Source organism: Malus sylvestris, chromosome 10 (assembly GCF_916048215.2).
Source record: "Malus sylvestris chromosome 10, drMalSylv7.2, whole genome shotgun sequence".
NCBI lineage: Eukaryota > Viridiplantae > Streptophyta > Magnoliopsida > Rosales > Rosaceae > Malus > Malus sylvestris.
The window spans coordinates 1,762,173-1,783,466 of NC_062269.1; the positions used below are offsets into that span (position 1 = coordinate 1,762,173).

The following is a 21,294-nucleotide window of genomic DNA, read 5'->3' on the forward strand; positions in this document are numbered from 1 at the left end:
TATTATAACCAGAAATATGCCAAGTCATGATGTATCAAATGCCACAATAATATAATCATGTGATAATCAAGTATAGCTAAGTGCTCATCCATCTAGGCTAACACACGAGTTCGAACAAATAATTTATGACACAAACAGGACTGGATGTAATCAATATGCTCTAGTACTACGATCATGTGAAGGCTGGTGCAGGAGCACGGTCACATACAAGTCGGATTGCCTAATGTTATCTACCCGACATGACTGGCACCTAACTTGGATCAAAGGAGAGCGAATGGTGCGATGTGAACATACACGTGAAGGACTGGCCCTGGCCCTGGGGCTAGTATTAACACCGGTGCAGCAAGATGAGCATGTACAAATATGTATGAATGTCATGACTGTAATATCTCAACCATATAGCAGCATTTATCACAATTATATCGCAGTCATCAATTATTTGGCAATATATACATAAAGTGATGTATTTATGCAATTCTAGAAACTATAAATACGTATAGATATAGAAATAAACTGCTCACTCACAAGTACGTCACTGGGTGGTAGCCCCCGAGCCTAGCTTGGCCTCGAACGTCCTCGGGACACGTTTCCCTTATATGTGAAATAACTAATTTCGAATTAATTAAAGCACATATACGTAAACCTAAATAAAACCCTCATAGTTTGCTCAAACCTAGGGTTTAAATATACCATCGTGACCTACTCGACTCCCTAAATTTTGAAAATAATTTTTGGGCAGCTCACGCGGCCCCACGCTCCAGCAATGGCATGGCCAGACGTGCCTCCACGCGCAGGCACGTGTCGTCAGTGTGACTGACGCCATTAGGAATATTCCATGAAATATTCCATTAAATGCTAACAAAGATTAACGATGTTACCTGATGTCGTCAGGAATATTTCATCAACTATAACGGAATATTCCGTCACCTTCTCCGATTGTCCTCACCGTCCACGCCGCCGTTTGCAACTAAATTTTCGTCGAATTTCTGGGGAAATTTCAAATTAACCTAACTTCTTCATTTCTCATCCATTTTTAATCCACTTTATATGGAGTTGAAGCTAATGAAGTGTAGAATGGCGTTATACCTGTTTAGAGTGCAAAAGTGGATGGAGGTAGCCGAAAAAGCCTAAACAATTCCGGCCAAAAGTGAACTCCTTGAAACTCGGTCGTTTCACGTCGACCTTCTTCCAAAACAAGCCTAGGACCCTTAGAATGTTATGTAGAAGCCTTCCCAAGCTTCAAAACATCCTAACTCGTTCGAAAACACGTCGAACCTTCCGAGTTAACGAGTCAAAACTCGTCTAAACCAGGTTTTAAGGACATAGTTGTGATCGTGGGACTGAGATGAGTACAATGGAGTAGTTTTTAGGTTCGATCTAAGAAGTTTAGGGTTCACTCAAGGGGGTTTGCAAAGAGGAAGAGTATACGGAAGAGAGAGAAAATGAAGAGAGTGTCCATTTTTCTCTTTTTCTGATTGGTGGACAAAAATGAGGGAGATATGAGATTTGGTTGGTTTGAGAATGAATTGAGGAGATTGATTGGTGAGTATAATAAAGGGGGATAGGGCGCACGAGTAAGTTTAGGGAATCTAAAGATACGGTTTTGGATGTTCTCCAGTAAAAGGAAATCGAAGTATATCCGAAACGGGTATTGCTACACTGGTAAAATCTACGCAGTCTTGTAATAACGTGCACAATTTATTTACGAAGACGATAAAATAAAGAATGAGGAAAATAAACACGTCCACTTCATTCGCCACTAAGGGCATAACCGTCAATACATATACTCGGGGAGAAATTACATAGGAAAATTAGGGACGGGTTGTCACAATCTACCTCTTTTATAGAAATTTCGTCCCCGAAATTTCATCCTTGATTACAGATCAAAACCATAGAACAGATGTGGATACATATCTCGCATGTGCTCTTCTGTCTCCCAAGTAGCTTCCTCAACTGAGTGGTTCATCCACAAAACTTTCACCATCCGCACGGTCTTGTTCCTAAGAACCTTATCCTTCCAATCAAGGATAGTCATTGGAACCTCATCATAGGTCAAATCTGGATTGATCTCTAGCGGTTAAGGAGGGATCACGTGTGACGGATCAAATACTTACCTCCATAGCATCGATACATGAAACACATTGTGCACTCTAGCCAACTCTGGTGGCAAAGCGAGGCGATAAGCAACTTCACCAACTTATTCAACTATCTGGTACGGTCCGATGTACCTAGGGCTGAGTTTCCCTTTCTTTCTAAACCGCACAACACCTTTCCATGGCAATAATTTCAAGAATACCCAATCACCGACCTTATAAACTATGTTGGTAGAATGTTTGTCGACGATACTCTACTTCCGATCTTGTGTCGTTTTTAGGTTAGCCTTTATCACCTGAATGTTCTGTGTCGTTTCATCCACGATCTCCGGGCCCACCAAAACTCATTCACCTACCTCGGACCAACAAAGTGGAGTACGACATGGTTTCTTATACAACGCTTCAAATGGTGTCATACCAATACTAGAATGGAAGTTATTGTTGTACGCGAACTCTATCAACAATAAGCGTTTCTGCCAAGCGTCTCCAAACTGTAAAACTCACGATCTCAACATATCTTCCAATGTCTGGATAATTCTCTCTAACTGCCTATCAGTTTGAGAATGATAGGCAGTGCTGTAGAGTAATCTCGATCCCAAAGCTTCTTGAAAAGCTACCCATAACTTCGAAGTAAATTGGGGGTCCCAATAAAAAATGATACTAACTAGAACTTCGTGGTACTTAACCACTTTAGAGATGAACTGTTCGGCCAACTGACTTAACGAGTAATTCTCACGAACGGGTATGAAGTGTGCTGACTTGGTAAGCCGATCAACTATCACCCAGATACCATCAGAACCATTTTACGTACGAGGTAATTTGTACACGAAATCCATCATAATATCTTCCCATTTCCATTGGGGTATCAGGAGTGGTTGTAACAATCCAAATGGCTTTTTCCTTTCCGTCTTAACCTGCTGGCAAACTGCACAACGACTAACATACTTTGCAATTTCTCTTTTCATACCTAGCCAATAATAGAAGTGTCGGATGGTATGACACATCTTGGTACTCCCTGTATGCATTGCATAAGCAGAAATATGCACTTCATCCAATATGTCTCTCTTTAATTCCTCAACATTTTGTACATACATCCTCTCACCTTTCATAAGCATGCCATTAGGATCTCTAATCCTGAAGTCTTTCTTTTTCTAGTCTGACACAGCTTGTATCAATTCTTGAGATTCTGTATCATTCATCTGGTATTCGAGAACATGATCTAGCAGAACCTGTCTGACTTGAAAACTAGCAATTAGGGTTCCTCGTCGCTCGCTTTCAACGCTACTCCAGTGGATCTTAGATCGGTCAAAAAAGGAATGCGATTTGTATAAAGAGCATTAAGTTGGCCATGAGACTTTCTACTAAGAGCATCAGCTACCGAATTGGCACAACTTGGGTGATACTCAATGGTGCAGTCATAATCACTGAGCATCTCTACCCACCTCTGTTGCCAGAGATTAAGATCTGGCTGAGTGAAGATATACTTAAAGATCTTATAATCAGTGAAGTTCTTACACTTTTCCCCATAAAGATAGTGCCTCAAGATATTTAAAGCGAAAATGATTGCTGCCAATTCGAGATAATGAGTATGATAGTTCTTCTCATGGGGCTTTAATTACTGCGATGTATAAGCAATCACCTTATCATGCTGCATTAACACACATCCAAGACTATTCAGAGACGCATCACTATAGATCTCGAAGTTTCCACCATCATTGGGAAGTGCTAAGATAAGTGAATGAGTGGGAAGGTACTTCAATTACTGGAAACTTTGTTCACACTCATCACTCCACACAAATGGAACATCTTTTCTAGTCAATTTTGTCAGAGGTAGTGCTATTGTTGAAAAGTCTTTCACGAAGCTTCAAACTTCCATAACTGTCTGAGGTTGTTCCCAATTCTCCACAGTTGCTACTTTCTGAGGATCCACAAGCACATCCTGAGCTGATACCACGTGCCCTAAGAATGACACTTGATCCAGCCAAAACTGACATTTGCTGAACTTAGCATACAACTGATTTGCCTTTAACGTCTTTAGAACCAAACGTAGATGCCTGGCATGATCAATATCATTCTTCGAATGCACCAAAATGTCATCTATGAAAACAATGGTGAACCTGTCAAGGTATGGATGAAATACTCGATTCATCAGGTTCATGAAAGGCGCTGGTGCATTAGTCAATCCAAATGGCATCATAAGAAACTCGTAAGGACCATATCGAGTTCTAAAAGCTGTCTTCGGAATGTCGTTGCTTCTAATCTTCAATTGGTAGTAACCAGACCTTAGGTCAATCTTCAAGAACACACAAGAACCTTTAAGCTGGTCAAAGAGATCATCAATACGAGGTAACAGATAATAGTTTTTAATCGTCACCCAATTCAACTGCCTATAGTCGATGTATAACCTCAAAGTTCCATTTTTCTTCCTTACAAACAGAATTGGAGCTCCTCATGGGGAAGTGCTTGGCTGAATGAAACCCTTATCAACCAACTTTTGTAACTAAGTTTTAAGTTCCCTTAACTTTGCAGGAGTCATACGGTAAGGTGTAAGGGAAACAGGATTAGTACCTGGAAGTAGATCGATGGTGAACTCCACTTCACGATCTGGGGGTAAGCTAGGTATTTTTTTGGGAAAAACATCGGGAAAGTGTCTAACTACTCTGACGTCTTCCACAGATGCAGTAGTTTATTCCGTTAGCACAACATGAGCTAAGTAATCTTGACAACCCTTACTCAACGGTCGCTTCGCCCTCATGGTAGTGATAACTCCATGCTTTAGACCACCACGTTCATCAACAAAAGTGATAGTTGGCATGCCGGGTCGGTGAAAAGTAACAACCTTTTCATAACAATCCAACTTGGCACAATTGTAGTGTAACCAGTCCATGCCTAAGATAATGTCAAAATCAACGATATCCAAAGGAACAAGATTTAGCCAACATGACTACATCTTCGATAAGGATGGGACATCCTTGATATTCCCAACCAACATAACAGATTTCACCCCTAGGCATCGATAATTCTAATTCGTAGCCGAGTGAAGTAGGGTATGGTTGAGTCGTTTGAGCAAACTTATGGGAAATAACTGAATGTGTAGCACCATAATCAATTAAAACTTTAGCAAAATGGCCTAGAACATTCAGCGTACCCACGATCAAGTCCGAATTAGACTGAGCATCTTGTAAGGTGATGTTGTTGACTTTTCCCTGAACTTGTTGCTTGCCTCTACGACCCATGTTTGCTTGAGTCTGATTACCTCGGACCTGATGGGGTAGGTCTGCCTGTCTGTCTAAACCTCCACTGCTAGACGCTACGTCTAGATTCCGATATTGTCCTCCAATATACATATGTGCTCCACCACCCTGATACGGTGTATAGTCTCCTTGAAACTATGGATAACCTCACTTAGTCTGCTGATAACCTCCCTGATAGTAAGGAACCTCAGGTGTGTACTGGTATGGTCCTCCTTGATACGGGGCTATGTCTCTTTGGTAGTGGAAAGCTCCACCGTAATCTGTCTGCTGACGATTGCCAAGTGTTGGAAACTGCTGTAAGGGGACTGTAAGTGGTAGAATAGTAGGCTGATTCTTCCGATTCTGAGGACAATTATAGGCCATATGCCCTGTCTGTCCGCAAGTGAAACATCTTCTGTTTTCTCTCTTACACTCGCCTTAGTGACATGTGTTACACCTGTGACAAAATTGAACACCTGAACTGCTGGAGTTTCCTTGATTCTGAAAATGAGAACCACCAGCGGATCTATCTCCTCTCTGAGGTGTACCGGAGGTAGAACCCCCGCTTGACGATCCAGAGCTATTTCCACTCTTTTTAAAATTCTAAGCCCTTTTTAGACTAAGTGATGATTGCCCTTTTGGGCATTCCTACCAACATCCTCATCCTTATAGTCATGAGCATTCTCCGAATCTTCAACCTGAAGCAAGACCTCGAAGAATTCCTGATACGTAGCATAGGGAGTAGTGGTTGCCATAGAACGTCATTTCTTGCAAGTTCATCTCTTAAACAGACGAAGCATTTCCTGGGGATTAGCAGCAATCTCGGGGTAATAACGAGATAAGTCTATGAACTTTCGATGATACTCAGTAGCTGGCCGTTTTGACCCATCTCTTTATGGGAAGATTACCGTGTCGATGCATGACTCGAAAAGTCTTCTCAACATGATCGAACCATATCTCTGGTTTCTCCAGCCCATCATTACCAAAGAAGTCATTAATCTTCAACGAGATACAATGTCCAGAGTATTCCTTGGGGCAGGATGGAATGAAGACTGAATAGCATTGGCAATATCCTCACCAAACTATTCAAGGTCCGAAAAATTATTCTCAGCTGAAGTACGTGGCTCTCTACGAGATGGGCATGGTTCTGACATAAGAAAAAAAGAGTTAAAACACACTAGGAAGTGCAAGACTGTCTAAACGTATGCTATGATACCAAGTTGACACACCCTGACCTGGGAAGGTCAAAGCATGTTGGTCATCACTGAGAGGTGACATAACCATAAGGGTAAGTGATGTAAAAAAGTGAATAATTTCAAGACTAATTGAAACTAATCATACTAAATAGTGAAAAAGTGTGCAATCGTGGGAAGAACCCACTATAATTATTCAGAGCGTAATAGACAGTGAGACTACAGAAGAGTAGTCAAAGTAACTAAAGTACACTTATTACATAACATTGATAATTTCGTACGTCTAAACAGAAGAGAATGTCTGAACTGCCGAGATTCCTCGAGTGCCACAAAGAGTGTAGCTATCTAGGTCCTGAATGGGCAAAAAACAAAGTTGAGTGGGTCAGCAAAACAATGCTTATACGAAATCCTTTATTTTTTAATATACTAACCCCTTGCCATAAAACAAGTATAGTTTCCTTAAAACATACTACGTAGGTATGTAAACAATAAATCAACAACATTATAATAGTATTATAACCAGAAATATGCCAAGTCATGATGTATCAAATGCCACAATAATATAATCATGTGATAATCAAGTATAGCTAAGTGCTCATCCATCTAGGCTAACACACGAGTTCGAACAGATAATTTATGACACGAACAAGACTGGGTGTAATTAATATGCTCTAGTACTACGATCACGTGAAGGTTGGTGCATGAGCACGGTCACATACAAGTCGGATTGCCTAATGCAATCTACCCGACAGGACTGGCACCTAACTTGGATCCAAGAAGAGCGAACGGTGCGATGTGAACATACACGTGAAGGACTGGCCCTGGCCCTGGGGCGAGTACTAACATCGGTGCAGCAAGATGAGCATGTACAAATATGTATGAATGTCATGACAGTAATATCTCAACCATATAGCAGTATTTATCACAATTATATCGCAGTCATCAATTATTTGGCAATATATACGTAAAGTGATGTATTTATGCAATTCTAGAAACTTTAAATATGTATAGATATAAAAATAAACTGCCCGCTCACAAGTACGTCACTGGGTCGTAGCCCTCGAGCCTAGCTTGGCCTCGAACGTCCTCGGGATACGTTTCCTTTATATGTGAAATAACTAATTTCGAATTAATTAAAGCACATATACGTAAACCTAAATAAAACCCTCATAGTTTGCTCAAACCTAGAGATTAAATATACCATCGTGACCTACTTGATGTCACGAACATCCCTAAATTTTGAAAATAATTTTTGGGCAGCGAGCAATGGCACGGCCAGACGTGCCCTCACGCGCAGGAACGTGCCGTCAGCGTGACTGACGCCATTAGGAATATTCCACGGAATATTTCGTTAAATGATAACAAAGTTTAACAGCGTTACCTGACGTCGTCAAGAATATTTCGTCAACTCTGACGGAATATTTCGTCACCTTCTCCGATTGTCCTTGTCGTCGCCGCCGTTTGCAACTAAATTTTCGTCGGATTTTTTGGGAAATTTCAAATTAACATAACTTCTTCATTTCTCATCCATTTTAACCAACTTTATATGGATTTGAAGCTAATGAAGTGTAGAATGGTGTTATACTTGTTTGGAGTCCAAAAAGTGGACGGAGGTCCCCGGAAAAAGCCTAAAAAATTCTGGCCAAAAGTGAACTCCTTGAAACTCGGTCATTTCATGTTGACCTTCTTCCAAAACAAGCTTAGGACCCTTAGAATGTTGTGGAGTATCCTTCACAAGCTTCAAAACATCCTAACTCATTCGAAAACATGTCAAACTCAGTTTGCCCGAGTTCGGACCTTCCGAGTTAATGAGTCAAAACTCGTCTAAACTAGGTTTCAAGGATATGGTTGCGAATGTGGGACTGAGATGCGTACAATGGGGTAGTTTTTTAGGTTTGATCTGAGAAGTTTAGGGTTTGCTCAAGGGGGTTTGCAGAGAGGGAGAGTATACGAAAGAGAGAGAGAGTCCATTTTTCTCTTTTTCTGATTGGTGGACAGAAATTAGGGAGAGATGTGATTGGTTGGTTTAAGAGTGAATTGAGGAGATTGATTGGTAAGTATAATAAAAGGGGATGGGGCACACGGGTAGGCTTAGGGAATCCAAGGATAGGGTTTTGGATTTTCTCCAGTAAAAGGAAATCGAAGTATATCCGAAACAGGTATTGCTACAGTGGTAAAATCTACCCAATTTTATAATAAGCGCACAATTTATTTATGAAGACGATAAAATAAATAAGGAGGAAAATAAACACGTCCACGTCATTCGCCACTAAGGGCATAACTGTCAATACACATACTCGGGGAGAAATTACATAGGAAAATTAGGGATGGGTTGTCACAAAAGTAGTTATCGAACAAGAATTCAGTTTTCAGTTTTCGAAAAAATGAAAACAAAAACTTAAAAATGAAAAGATGTTGCAATCCTATTAGATTAGGAATGTGATTGTGTAAATCCTAGTAGATATGAGAATTTATCTTATATTACTATTAGGAGTTGATTACCTATTAAATGTTGTAATCCAAAAGGGAAAGGTTTTTACCTATCCTACTACTATACATAAAGGCACAATGGGGTGGAATATAACACACCCACAATTACAATCTCTCTCTCTTTCTCTCTACTATTGCAACACCTTTCTCTCTCTTTCTATGGCCTCCATAATTGTTCAGTAAATTATGCCTACAGTACGTTATCAGTACACTCTTGATGCTGCGCTAACAAGAAAGTTTGATCTTCAATCAGTGGAGTATTACGTTTTTAATCATTCTTTTTGTGATTAATTTATTATTTTATTATATTGATCTACATGTTATTGATTCAATTTAATTTTTCTATGTTGAACATGGTACAACGCATTGGAGATGCAATTATGGCTTTCCGAGCTGGATCTTCTACAAATTCAAAGGCTTTTATTGTTTTCTGCCAATCAGGTACGCTTAAAATAAAGTAAGATATTTGAAACGACCTTGAAAGATGAAAACATTCCCCATGATGCATGAACCCCCTATGTTTATATTTTTCTTCTGATATATATTATATATGTTTCATATATATATATATATATTTGTTCATGCAATACGCAATTATGCTATGTGGAATTTGTGAGTCAAAGAATCGAAAGAAATTAGAAGCAATTAGGGTTGTTCAAATCCTTGAAATTTCGAGGAAAAAAAAAGAATGGGAAATTTTTTGGGCTTGGCCACAGCCTGGGTTTTTGAAGTTACTGAACCTGCATGCTTGGGTTCCACACGGTTCGGCATGCAGCCTCAATCTGTGCCCTAACCCATCTCAGCCTTAATGAAGCTTCTGCTTCTTGGCCTAACATCAAAGCCAGTGATAGCTGGGCCTCCTCTCGCGTGACTGCCCAAAATCGATAACCCATGGGCTTCCTTCATGCCCTTACCAACAAGCCTAGCACTGCTAGGCTCTGTCTTTTTCCCTGGCCCGCTGCACTGCATGGGCTTGTAGTCATTTGCTACAAAGCTTGTAGCTTGTATTCATATATGGGCTGCCCAATGCAGCTGACCTGAGCCTAAAGGCTTGCAATTTTTGCAGGGCCGTGTATTGCAGCCAACCATAGTGTGTTGGGTGTGTTGGGTTGCATTCTTTTTTTGACCCAATGCTAATTTTTGGCATTCTAAATAATTTCAACCCAAATGTTATAATTATTTTTTGCTTCTACGATCAACCTTGTTTGGGCCCGATCTATTGAATTAATTAAATGTGACATCCAGTCTATTAATCTGATAAGGAATCCAAAGTTATTGACCTAAATATAATTTTTGGACATTAACGATTCAATATTTTATTTTTATACTTTGAACCGTTGACATACTTTCGTAGTAACGAAGCTCTAACACTTGAGTTCCTGAAGAAACTCAAATCCACTACACTTAGTTGTATATTGCATTTTATGTTCTCACAGAAACCTCTCTTTTATGAACTCAACGTTCATAAACTAAATTGAACTTGTAGTTCCAAATTTAGTGTCTTTGAAACCCAAAGTTTTCATAAAACAATACACCCATGAAAACCCGACACTTTTCATGAAAACCATGTCTTAGAACTCGAATGTTCTAACTTTGATGATTATGGATGATTCATTCCTTTAGCATCAATCACAATCTTGTTCCCTCCAATTTAGTGGATTGTCGAACCGTCACAAGTTTGATTTTCCCTGATTTAGATGTTTCTAATAAAAATCACCTAATGTGGGGTACAAGACGTGAATCTCCACTTGACTATCAAGAAGCTGAGAAACCATTGAAGCCAACAATGGCAAGGAAGAGCTGAATAAGCATCTGCCATGATCTTTATTCGAAGACTTATGCCGAAACCATTACAAACGGAAGCACCTCCTAAACAAGGATTCCATGGCTCTTTAGCTCACCCCTACGGACCATCTAATCATGAAAGACATTGCCTGAAGCACACCATGATTACATCCATGAATTAGTACAATTCTGAAGTTTATAAATCCGATCGAATTTTGATTGGAGAATACTTTTCTTGTCCTTCCATGTTTCTAACTCGCCCCTGAAGTAGTAGTGTAGAAAGTGAAAGTTTACCAAATCCTCGAATCTCATTACTACCACAACATATGGTAGAATCAGGGCCTGCCAAGGTGTGGCATCATGCCCGGAGCATGATCCTTGGCACCTAAGACCTAAAACTTCAAGAATAAGGGATAGTATTCCCAAACCTTAACCCTGCAGAATCTACTTCGTATCGATGCAATAGACCATTGGTTATGCACATGTTCGTGCCCCTACCAATTTTGTTAAAGAGTACCATTCTAGTAGTCAATATGTGAGATTAATTTTGCTCTACCGAACACCGTTGGAAGAGCAGAATTTTGACATGAATGACCGTGTTGGCCGAATCCACCCTAGTAACTTTGGTTTACTTTGTGAACATTTTCCATGTTCTTGGATTCAAGTTTGGTGTATGTTTTTACTTATAGATAATCTTATTGATATTTTCCTCGAATTTGAGTTAATTGAATCATGTTTCTTAATACATGTGACTGATTCAATTAAACATGTGATTAGGTAGGAATGTGGAAAGGTTAGTTGTTTGGACGAATCCGTACTACGCACACAAACTTTACACCTAAATCACATCTCTCACAACGACTTCAGGTCTATCCAACCTGATTAAGAGCATTGACACACTCCTCGTTGTATGAATGGTACTAAATTATCATTTAAGGGACCTTAAATTATCCCTGTTGTTGAGTTTTTAAGGATATTCGAGATGACAATGATCATAAATGAAACCACTGAATAAAATAGAGTGAAATATGTTTGCACCACCTCCAAGAATGAGCCTCAAGCTTTGATTTGGGGCTAATGGGTTGTTTCCAACTGGGAATACGCCACATGTGTCTGGCTTGGAGCTAGGTGATTGATCAATTTACTTGTTTTGGCACGACCATTTGGGACACTTAGGTCAAACAATGATGTTACAACGCATCTTCTTACCCGAAGTAAGGATCTTGTGCCTACAAGCACACTTTGCCAAAGCCTACTCATTAGGGAAATTGATTTTCTAAATCATCTCTCACAAAGATACGAAACGACTCTCTTTTCACAATGGATTCAAGGGAATATATGTGGACTAATCCAACCAAAATGCGGACCATATAAATACTTATGGTTTTGGTTGATGAATCGCCAAACTGGTCACATGTTTGTCCACACACATTGCTGCTAAACCTCCTGGCCGATTAAAGGTTCACCACCCTACTTATCCCTTAAGGTCCAGAAGATTGGATAATGCCGGATAGTTTATATCGAAGGTTTTCGATAAAGTATTGCATGTATTTTGGGTTTATAATTGAACATTGAATTCCCATGTTCACCCCAAATAGCCTCGCCTAGTGATCATAAAGTGCAATTTAAATGATCGCCCAAATTTTGGTAAACGTACCAAGTTTTAGGTTTCTGCCTAAGGCTATGCAATCTTGTACGCAATTATGTCAATCCGCATTGAGGCCCATTGCCACCCAACCTATATGACGTTACAGTTGGTTACTGGGTACGAACTTGATGATTTTCGTATTACGCATTTGGGTGTGCATTCCATGTGCCAAGTTGTGCCGTCGCAACGTACCAATATAAGTCCTCAAAGAAGGATGTGAATATATGTCGATTATGATTCTCCTTCACACTAGCTCTCTTTGATCTCTTGCACACGATCTCTTTACCGCTCATTTGTGGGTTGTCACTTTAATGAAACAGTTTTCCCACCGTTAGGTGGAGATAAGAACGTCAATGTTCCTGTAGAAGGCGCAAAGTTGCATCGACGTTGCCCACTATGTCTCATCTCGATCCCCGTACCGCACAAGTGTGATAAACAAGTGTGATGAATTCTAGCTTTCAGAATGTTGCCCCAGATGCATTCCTCTGATCTAGCTAAAGTGACAAGATCATATACCAGCTGCAAACATGCCTGCAAGGATAGACGTACTTAACGGACGTCAAGTCAACATCCCTGGAGGGTGTACCGCCCTTGTTGGACGGTTTGGATGCCCCTGTTGGACAGTCCGGTTACCCGACGAATAGTCAATCAATCTGTCTTGGCTTGAAGCACGATAGATCACTTGGTTCGTAGGATTCACTTTCCTAGAAGAGGAAGACACGGCACAACAATGGATCCATTCTTGATCGTTGTCTCAAATCATTTCCATCTCATGAGATTAATCCGGATTACTCTCGATACTTGAAGTTCTTTGTCCAGTATACTAGTTTGGATGAGCTAAATGGAATTGAAATGAGATTATCATCGATAATGTTTTCACTTATATGGTATCCACCGACATAAATGAAAAGTGACGATATCAAACCGTGTTCCGTTGATTAAATGACAACGTATAACTAATTGGACAACCGAAATTACAATCTCGGTCAAATTCCTTACCAAAGTGTGTTTGGACCTGTCGTTCCTACACTGCCCAAGGTAACACTATTATGTTACAAGTGGGAAAGGAAGCGTTATGAGATGAATGAAATAATGCGATATGATGCACACCTTACGACACAAGGTTTCTCTCAAACGTCCTGTGATTAACAGCAACATTATGAAATGTGGTTAGTGTTTTCTCCATGGGGATATAGATACAGAGATTTACATGTAAGTTCTCGAAGAATTACATGGACTGTTTCAAATAGTTCCAAAACCACATAACACTCTCTTAACTCGTTTTGAGGTGTTCACTTATGGATTGAAAAAGCCGATGGATGTGGTATACCCATCTACGTGATTATTTGATCAGTCAAGAATATGAATTATGCCCTTGCGTGTTAAACTATAAAGTCTTATTCCGAATTGCTAGAGTTACAGTTTATGTCGTTGACAAGAATCCCACTAAGACTCCGGAAGAGCTTGAGAAAACTGTCTCGCACCTAAAGACGAAATTTGAGATGAAGGAACTTGGGAAAACTCGTTTATGCCTTGACCTGAAGTTTAAGCATTGTTCTGACGGTATTTTGGTCTACCAGCCAAACTACACCCCGAATGTGTTGCTTTTGAGTATACCTTTGATCGTCCATATGTTATATGCAAATAAGACCCTTGAAGAGGTTATGGAATCTGAAATTTCATATCTAAAGTTCAACTTTGCGCTTCGTTGTACTTAGCTTATTGTATTTAGACAGGACATTTCCTTCGCTGTTGATCTTGGTAAAGATGCAGCACCGCACCTACGCACATCAATTGAATTGATATTAAAGACTACTCTGAAGGTACTACGAATTTGGGCAAATCCCAACACATCTCAAGCGGATCCAACCCCCCTAATCCTCGAACTAATGCTTGCCTTATTTGTTATGCTGACGCTGGTTACTTATCAAACCCACACAAGGAAAAATCCCTGAATGGTTATGTCTTTATTGTTAGGGATATCGCAATATCTTGAAGGTCCACAATATGACCTTAGTTGCAAAATCTTTGAATCGTTCCAAGATTCACCTTACTTCACTATGTCGCAAGTGAGACATGGTTAGGAGTTCTTGTTGAGCATATTTGAAGTACTTGCTGTTTTTCATCCATCGTTAAAGTCCCAACGACAATCCATGAAGATTATGTCATATGTATCAACCCAACCAAGCCATGATACAACAACGAAGTCAACGTCAAGACATATTGCGTCTACATCTACATCAGCAAAGCATCAGGAGATTGAAGTTATGCAAGTCGATCCTAGACAACCTTACCAACCTCTACACCACGTCACTGTCGAAGCCAACCTTCCAGAAGCTTGTCCGAGGAATTGGTATGCCTAACTATCATATGCAATGCTTGTAGTTCTCATTTGGAAGTTATGTCAAACTTAGGGAGAGTATCCAGAAGTATATTCACTTGATCTTAATGTTCTCTTTTTCCCTACAATTAGTAGCATTTTTCCCACTGGGGTTTTGCTATCTAACTAGGTTTTAACGAGGCACCTATCCTAGGCTGATCATACCCTTGTGAGCTCTTCTACTTGCCTCTAAAAGACGTATAGTATTGATTTAATGCAACTTCTCACCTTTCTCCTTAGTTATGGGTTTTTCTCCCACCTTGGGTTTTACCATAGCGATGTTTTGTGAGTTTTACTTCTTGTGCATTCTTCCGTTGATTTGAGACTCGCATTCACTCATTGTGCCGACGACTTCATCAACTGTACTTACTTCATCGCTGAAGACCTAATGCGCCATTTACTTGAGTATTTACAGACTTAAGGAGGAGTGTTGAAGTCCTATTAAATTAGGAATGTGATTGTGTAAATCCTAGTAGATATGAGAATGTATCTTATATTTCTATTAGGAGCTGATTACCTATTAAATGTTGTAATCCTAAAGGGAAAGATTTTTACCTATCCTACTACTATAAATAAAGGTACAATAGGGTGGAATAGAACACACCTACAATTACCCATCTCTCTCTTTCTCTCTACTATTGCCGCACATTTCTCTCTCTCTATGGCCTCCATAATTGTTCAGTAAATTATACCTACAACAAAACATTATATCTAATGGTCCCTTACATTTCACCAATCCATCAGATTACCTTTCGTCAAATCAAATGGAGTAGTTCTTGAACGTTGCGGCTTCTTAGGAACGTAGCCTCCTAAATGTTGGACCGGTTTATACTATTTCACTGGCTTCGTTAAGGTCTTGACTTTCACCGGATTCTTCATATTGTTGATTGCAGCAGCAGAGATTGAAACTTCTCATCTTTTTGTTCGCTGTCCATAAAAAGTATCTTCTATTTGTTGTCAACTGTCGATCGATTTGGGTAGTAGATTAGAATACCAATGAAAAGCCTTGATTGATAAAGAATTGTCGAAAAGCCTAAGTTTGAAGAATTGGTTATCCTCAGTTGCGATGCACTGAGCTAAGAAGTGAAGGTAGGCTATTATACCACACGAATTAAAAACATGAAAAAGTGCTCAAGTTACTTTTATCATGTCGAGTCTTATAGTATGGGATTGTAACTAAATAGGGCATTAAAATACTTCATTGTGTGGCTGAGGTAGATTCGGTCTGTGAGGTTATTCTAGTCTATCCACCGTTGCCTCGTGTTATGATTGCTATAAGCATATGCCTTAAGTCCTCCGGTTAGAAGGACACCCCACCCATTACAGATTAGAAGGGAACTTCAGAAATTTTAAATCATAATTAATAAAATAAAAACATCAATTAAAGTATCTTATTGTCCATAATACAAAACGAGAACTGGAAATTGAAATACATAATTCATAAAATAATTCTCCTTTTCTGAATCAGATTCTTCAACATGAGCAAACTTGAAGATAATAACTTAGTTCCTAGTTTATTGGAAGGACAAAGTACTCACATGGCCTCAAATGTCGAGAAGACACTTAAACTACATGCAAGCTGACAGTTTTATTTTTTATTTTTGGAACGAAACTCAACTAATACTTTTATATTGAATGGAACATATTAGCAATGGAACTTTCTTCCGTGGACAGAAACATTCGGAGAATCTAATTTTTCAAGTAGATATCGTCTAGAATGGGAGACTATATCATAGTCCTGAATTTCATTGCCCTGAGAAATAAATAGGCTAGTAACCTGTACCCAATGATCATCACAATCATAGCTCCAACTTCCATCACACCTGAATCCAGTCTTAATTCTTTGATTAATTGAGACTCACATGTTTCATTTCCAGAGGTACCTGAACCTGATGGGCAACCATACTGAATTTTCAGGAGTAGCCTGTAAGTGTGGTAGTTGAACGAGATATAGCGTATCCACGAAACATTTGATGGAACTTTCTGCAACCACATATAGTTTATAATGTACTTGTCACGCTATATTTAACAAATCCACAGTGAGCTTATTGGTTTAGGTTATATATTTATCTGACCTTGATAAAGAATCCACCAGATAACATAAAGGTCATAACGACGATGGAAGCTAGCGTTGATGCCTTTTTCACATCGACAAATGCTGCACCTATGGTCAATCCAAGACCCTGTAATTTTGATGTTTACAGTGTCATACAATATTGTTTTCATTTTGCTTCAAGGAGAAGAACAATTATTTACCAGAAAATATCCATAATTTTTACCTGAGAGGCGACGATGCTGAGGAAAATTGTTAGCATTGTTTGGATAAATGCAGTAAAGGTCAGCTTCAAGCCTGTCATTAAGTAAACAATGACGAGGAAGGCTAACGGCAGCAGGAGATCCAGAGGAACATCACTAGTGTTTCTAGCTAAAAAGTATGCACTGAGTTTGTACATCTCCACTGATCTCTCTTTAGCAAGTATTGCTCTTTCTTGCGGAAATGTGAAAACTGCAGTGAATAAAGGGAAGAAGGTCCAAAAAACTGAAATGAAGAATAACAATCCTGCCTGATCTTGAAGCTGTCTTCGGGAAGAAGTATCAGACTGCCACCATAGGAGTCCTATTATTATAGCAGTTGAGACAACTTGAAATACACGCAAACAACTTAAGTATTCGTGGCGTCTCTCCCTAAGGCCCCTCCTAAAAAGAATTGAAAACTGTTCGCACCAAGTTGCATTTGATTCCCTCAAGTATGTCATCCCCTTGCCTTGCAACATATTCTCCCCCTCTGTCTGCACAGAACTTAGGAGCTTTGTTTTTTTCATTTCTGCAAGTCTGACTTGATTGGCCTCTACCAGAAACTGCAAAATTATGTAAAATGAGATTCTGCGCTGTGATAGCTATTAGAAATTTATAATTGGGTTTTGAAAGTTCAGTTTTTATTAGCAACCTCGTGGACATCAACCGCGGAAGGCCTTTCATCCTCCAGTTCTATTGGAAGTGATTTGTCATTTGTGTTACCATTTGCAAGATCAACGAGAAACTCTGCGGGGTTCATAGCTATAAGCGGTGCACAACCGATTGAGGAGAAGTATGTCATCGATTCAGAGGCTTTTCCAAAGTACAAGGAGCTTCCTCTACCCAAGAGGATGAGTTTATCAAACTTGTTAAATATTCTACTAGACGGTTGATGTATTGTAGTCACCACTGTCTTGCCAGCCTACATTTATATAAACACAATCTAACTTGATTTTTTTCTTTTTGATATGATATTCATATGATCAAGTAAGATTGTTCATATTACAAAGTATTCAATCAATAATTCCAGTACCTTTGCAATAATGTGGAGCATCTGAAGTATTCGAAGTGCTGCGGTTGAATCAAGACCGGAAGTTGGTTCGTCTAAGAACAGAAGTGATGGATTGAGCAGGATTTCATTTCCAATGCACACTCTTTTCCTCTCACCACCAGAAACTCCTTTAACAAATGGGCCACCAATAAGTGTATCCTGGCACCTGAAAAATTAGTGAATCTTGCTATATGAGTAACAAATAGCTTCATAGTGACTGAGTTAGCTTGGAAGTTAACTAAGAAGATGATTTCAACAGTGTTGACGAATACAAGAATCTTACACCGGATCACTGACATGATCAAATATGACGTAAATTGAGGGGTTTTTAATTATACCGATGTCTTTTGTGATAAAACTCATACACTTGCCGTGCTGTGTAGGTAGTAAAATGCAAGGTGGGAGGCAGTATCGGCGAGTTAATCTTGACAAATAGATGGATACTTAATGTTAGATGGAATTATATATATATATATATATACCTTTCGAGGCCTAGCTCATTAATCACATTCATGGCCCTTTCTTTTTTCTGATTTCTGGTTAAGGTAAGTGGAAGACGGAGTAGAGCAGCATAAGTTAGAGTTTCTTTGACTGTAAGATGGGAGAACAGAAGATCATCTTGCATTACAAATCCAATCCTGTTCCATGAAAACCAATATCAGAAAAACAAAATTCCCATATTTAATATGTTAAAATAAATATGCAAACTTTTAGAGTATATCAATTATCAACTCCATCAACTCTTAATATCAATTATGTTTTTTCAAACCCCAACTCACGCGACAACATTTCATTTGTTTACATATATGTAATGAAAATTTTGGGTAATGGTCAGTGTATTACATAGTAAGCAACTGTCGTGTTATGTATCATGTTATATACCTCTGTTTGAGAAACTTGGTGTATGGTTGGTCATTGTAAGTGATGGTACCAGTTTTGAGTTTTACTCTTCCACTGAGGAGATTCAGCAAAGTGGTTTTGCCTCCTCCAGAAGGTCCCATTAGAGCAAGAACCTCTCCTGGAAGCACTGAGCCAGTGATTCCATGCAGTATGTACTCTGCATTTGAGCTTTTCATACCCTTTGCAGCAGCAACCTTATGCTTGACATCTTGGAACTACAACACAATTAATAATTTACACACACACACACACATTCTGAGACAATTAAATAAGTTAAATTTCCTTTGCTTGATATATATATTTAAGCATCTCTAGGGTTAATAATGTGTTACCTTGAGATAAATTGGTAAGCTGGGTTCCACATGGAGTTTTCTCCCTTTGTCTGCATCTGGACCTCCTTCTTCAGTTGACATAGACTTAGCTGTTGGAATATTTTCTTTTAGTATAAAGATCATAACAATTAGTCATTGAAAGTAATACAAAAATTAACTTGATTTGAATGTAAACTGTAATAGTAAATATATGATGGATGAAATCGGGACGGAAAAACAAGAAGAGAATATGTTTCGGGATAAATCCTTACCATTACAACCTTCTCATGTGATGAAATAATTCGGGCAAACATGAGACTTTTGCACAAATGAGGGGTTGTGGTTTTAATGGTTAACTATTGTAGTATTTTTTTCAGAAATGGGAAACTTGAGACATTATACAAAGAGAAGCATGACTGCACAAGAGCTAGTTGGTTTCTAATGGTAATTAAGCATGTAGTTTTAGAGAAATTTTTATATATACCCGAAACAAATGTAATATTTCATAAATAAGTTAGTTATGCTTTGTTTCAAGACAAGTCTATTAAATATAACTTGAGATTGGCATCAGTTTCGTACTGCGTTTTGGACTCTGCACTCTCAAGGCAATATTGTCTGAGATGTCTCCTTCAGCAAGAGAGAAAGAATTGCCCAAGCCAGTGCTAGAAGTCCTGCTTAATATGGAACCTCTCTTGTCAAAGCTTTCAGTAACAGTATTGCTAGTAACTTCATCCATATTGATTAGTAGGTGGGAGCCAAATGACTCTGTTTTGTGAATCATTTTCCCACTTGGTGGTTCCATTTTCTTCTCAAAACTTCGTCTTCCAAGTTTGCGCAATATTCCATCTTCATTATTTTTCTTTTCTTCATGCTGAGTTATACAAGTTGAAGTTGTCATACAGCAGCCAACGTTTTCTTGGATTACACTCATGTCGTTGTTTCCGGTACTTTTGGGTGTTTTTGTAGCTTCATTCAAACCCTCCTCAACAAAAGGAGAGTCACAGTCGAACTCACGATGATCTCTACCAACCTCCATGGGTAGCGCAACTGCATGAAAAAATATAAAACGTTGTACAATTAGTCTCAAACACAGAACGGGACTTGGCTGCTGAAAAATCAGCAGCAGCAAAGTCTGCTGATGACCAATCACAGCTGAACACGTGTTCAAGTTAGTGATTAAACACGTGTCCAGTTGTGATTGGTCATCAGCAGGGGTTGTTGCTAATTTTTTCAGCAGCGAAGTTCTTTCCTCAAATATATTAGCAAACCAATAAATCTTAAAAAAAAATTAAAAAAATATTCTAGTAATAATTAAAATCATAATTATCGGTGGTACTCTTTGTCCATGTAGTTTACTGATTACTCCATTTTTTTCACTTTCTTCTTTCTCACAAATTCGAATTCTTTGAATGATAAACTAACATCAAAACAATTAGTAACAAGAAATTGAGTGAACTAGAGAAAGTTGGGAAGAAGAAGGTTAATTACTTGAGAGCTGGAGAACTTACAAATCGAGTACGCACTTAAAAAAGAGAAATGTGGAAAGCTCAAGGGATGGGAATATGGATTTGGAAAGGTTGGTTTGGAAGATCTTTATAGGCCAATTCTGATAGTGCGTGACAGTGTCACATCATTTTCAGTCTATAGGTTTTCAATTAATGAGCCCTTATGTCACATGTGGAAGTGACTTAGTGAAAATTTTAATTTCATTTTAAGGTAGTAATTGTCTTACGCAGTTTTTCTTTCTGCAATTTTTTATTTTGTTTTCATTCTCCTGTATTTTATTTAATTATAAGTTTGAAATGTGCAGAAAGAGAAAAAAATGATTGCAAAAATCATTTCATTTGTTGGATTCTATTGTCTTCCTTTTTATCTTCTCTTTTTTTTTTTTTTTTTTTTTTTTTTTTGTGTGTGT

At 38.8% G+C, this 21,294-nt stretch overlaps 1 protein-coding gene across 2 annotated transcripts; it reads right to left on the minus strand.

The window, feature by feature from the left end:
- Window positions 1-16,161: 16,161 nt before the first annotated feature.
- LOC126587866 (ABC transporter G family member 22-like) lies at window positions 16,162-20,925 on the minus strand. Of its 2 annotated transcripts, none has more exons than XM_050252949.1 (10): window positions 20,888-20,925; window positions 19,959-20,426; window positions 19,401-19,489; window positions 19,051-19,283; window positions 18,651-18,806; window positions 18,151-18,334; window positions 17,770-18,039; window positions 17,102-17,680; window positions 16,898-17,005; window positions 16,162-16,805 (listed from the first exon to the last, which is right to left on the minus strand). In XM_050252949.1, the coding sequence occupies exons 2-10, from the start codon at window positions 20,413-20,415 to the stop codon at window positions 16,548-16,550; spliced, it is 2,334 nt and encodes a 777-aa protein (XP_050108906.1). In that variant the 5' UTR covers window positions 20,416-20,426; window positions 20,888-20,925; the 3' UTR covers window positions 16,162-16,547. The 2 variants fall into 2 exon arrangements, with proteins under 2 accessions (XP_050108906.1, XP_050108905.1); XM_050252948.1 differs by having other exon boundaries at window positions 20,868-20,921.
- Between the last annotated feature and the right edge of the window lie 369 nt (window positions 20,926-21,294).

What these genes read in the sequence shown, in the direction of transcription:
- LOC126587866 (XM_050252949.1), bottom strand. Translation starts at nt 20,415, where the DNA reads ATGGAGGTTGGTAGAGATCATCGTGAGTTCGACTGTGACTCTCCTTTT. An exon ending in TGCTCCACATTATTGCAAAG is followed by an intron (nt 18,040 to 18,150) that starts GTACTGGAATTA and finishes ATATAAATGTAG; the next exon opens with GCTGGCAAGACAGTGGTGAC. An exon ending in CTGGTGGATTCTTTATCAAG is followed by an intron (nt 16,806 to 16,897) that starts GTCAGATAAATA and finishes ATGTGGTTGCAG; the next exon opens with AAAGTTCCATCAAATGTTTC.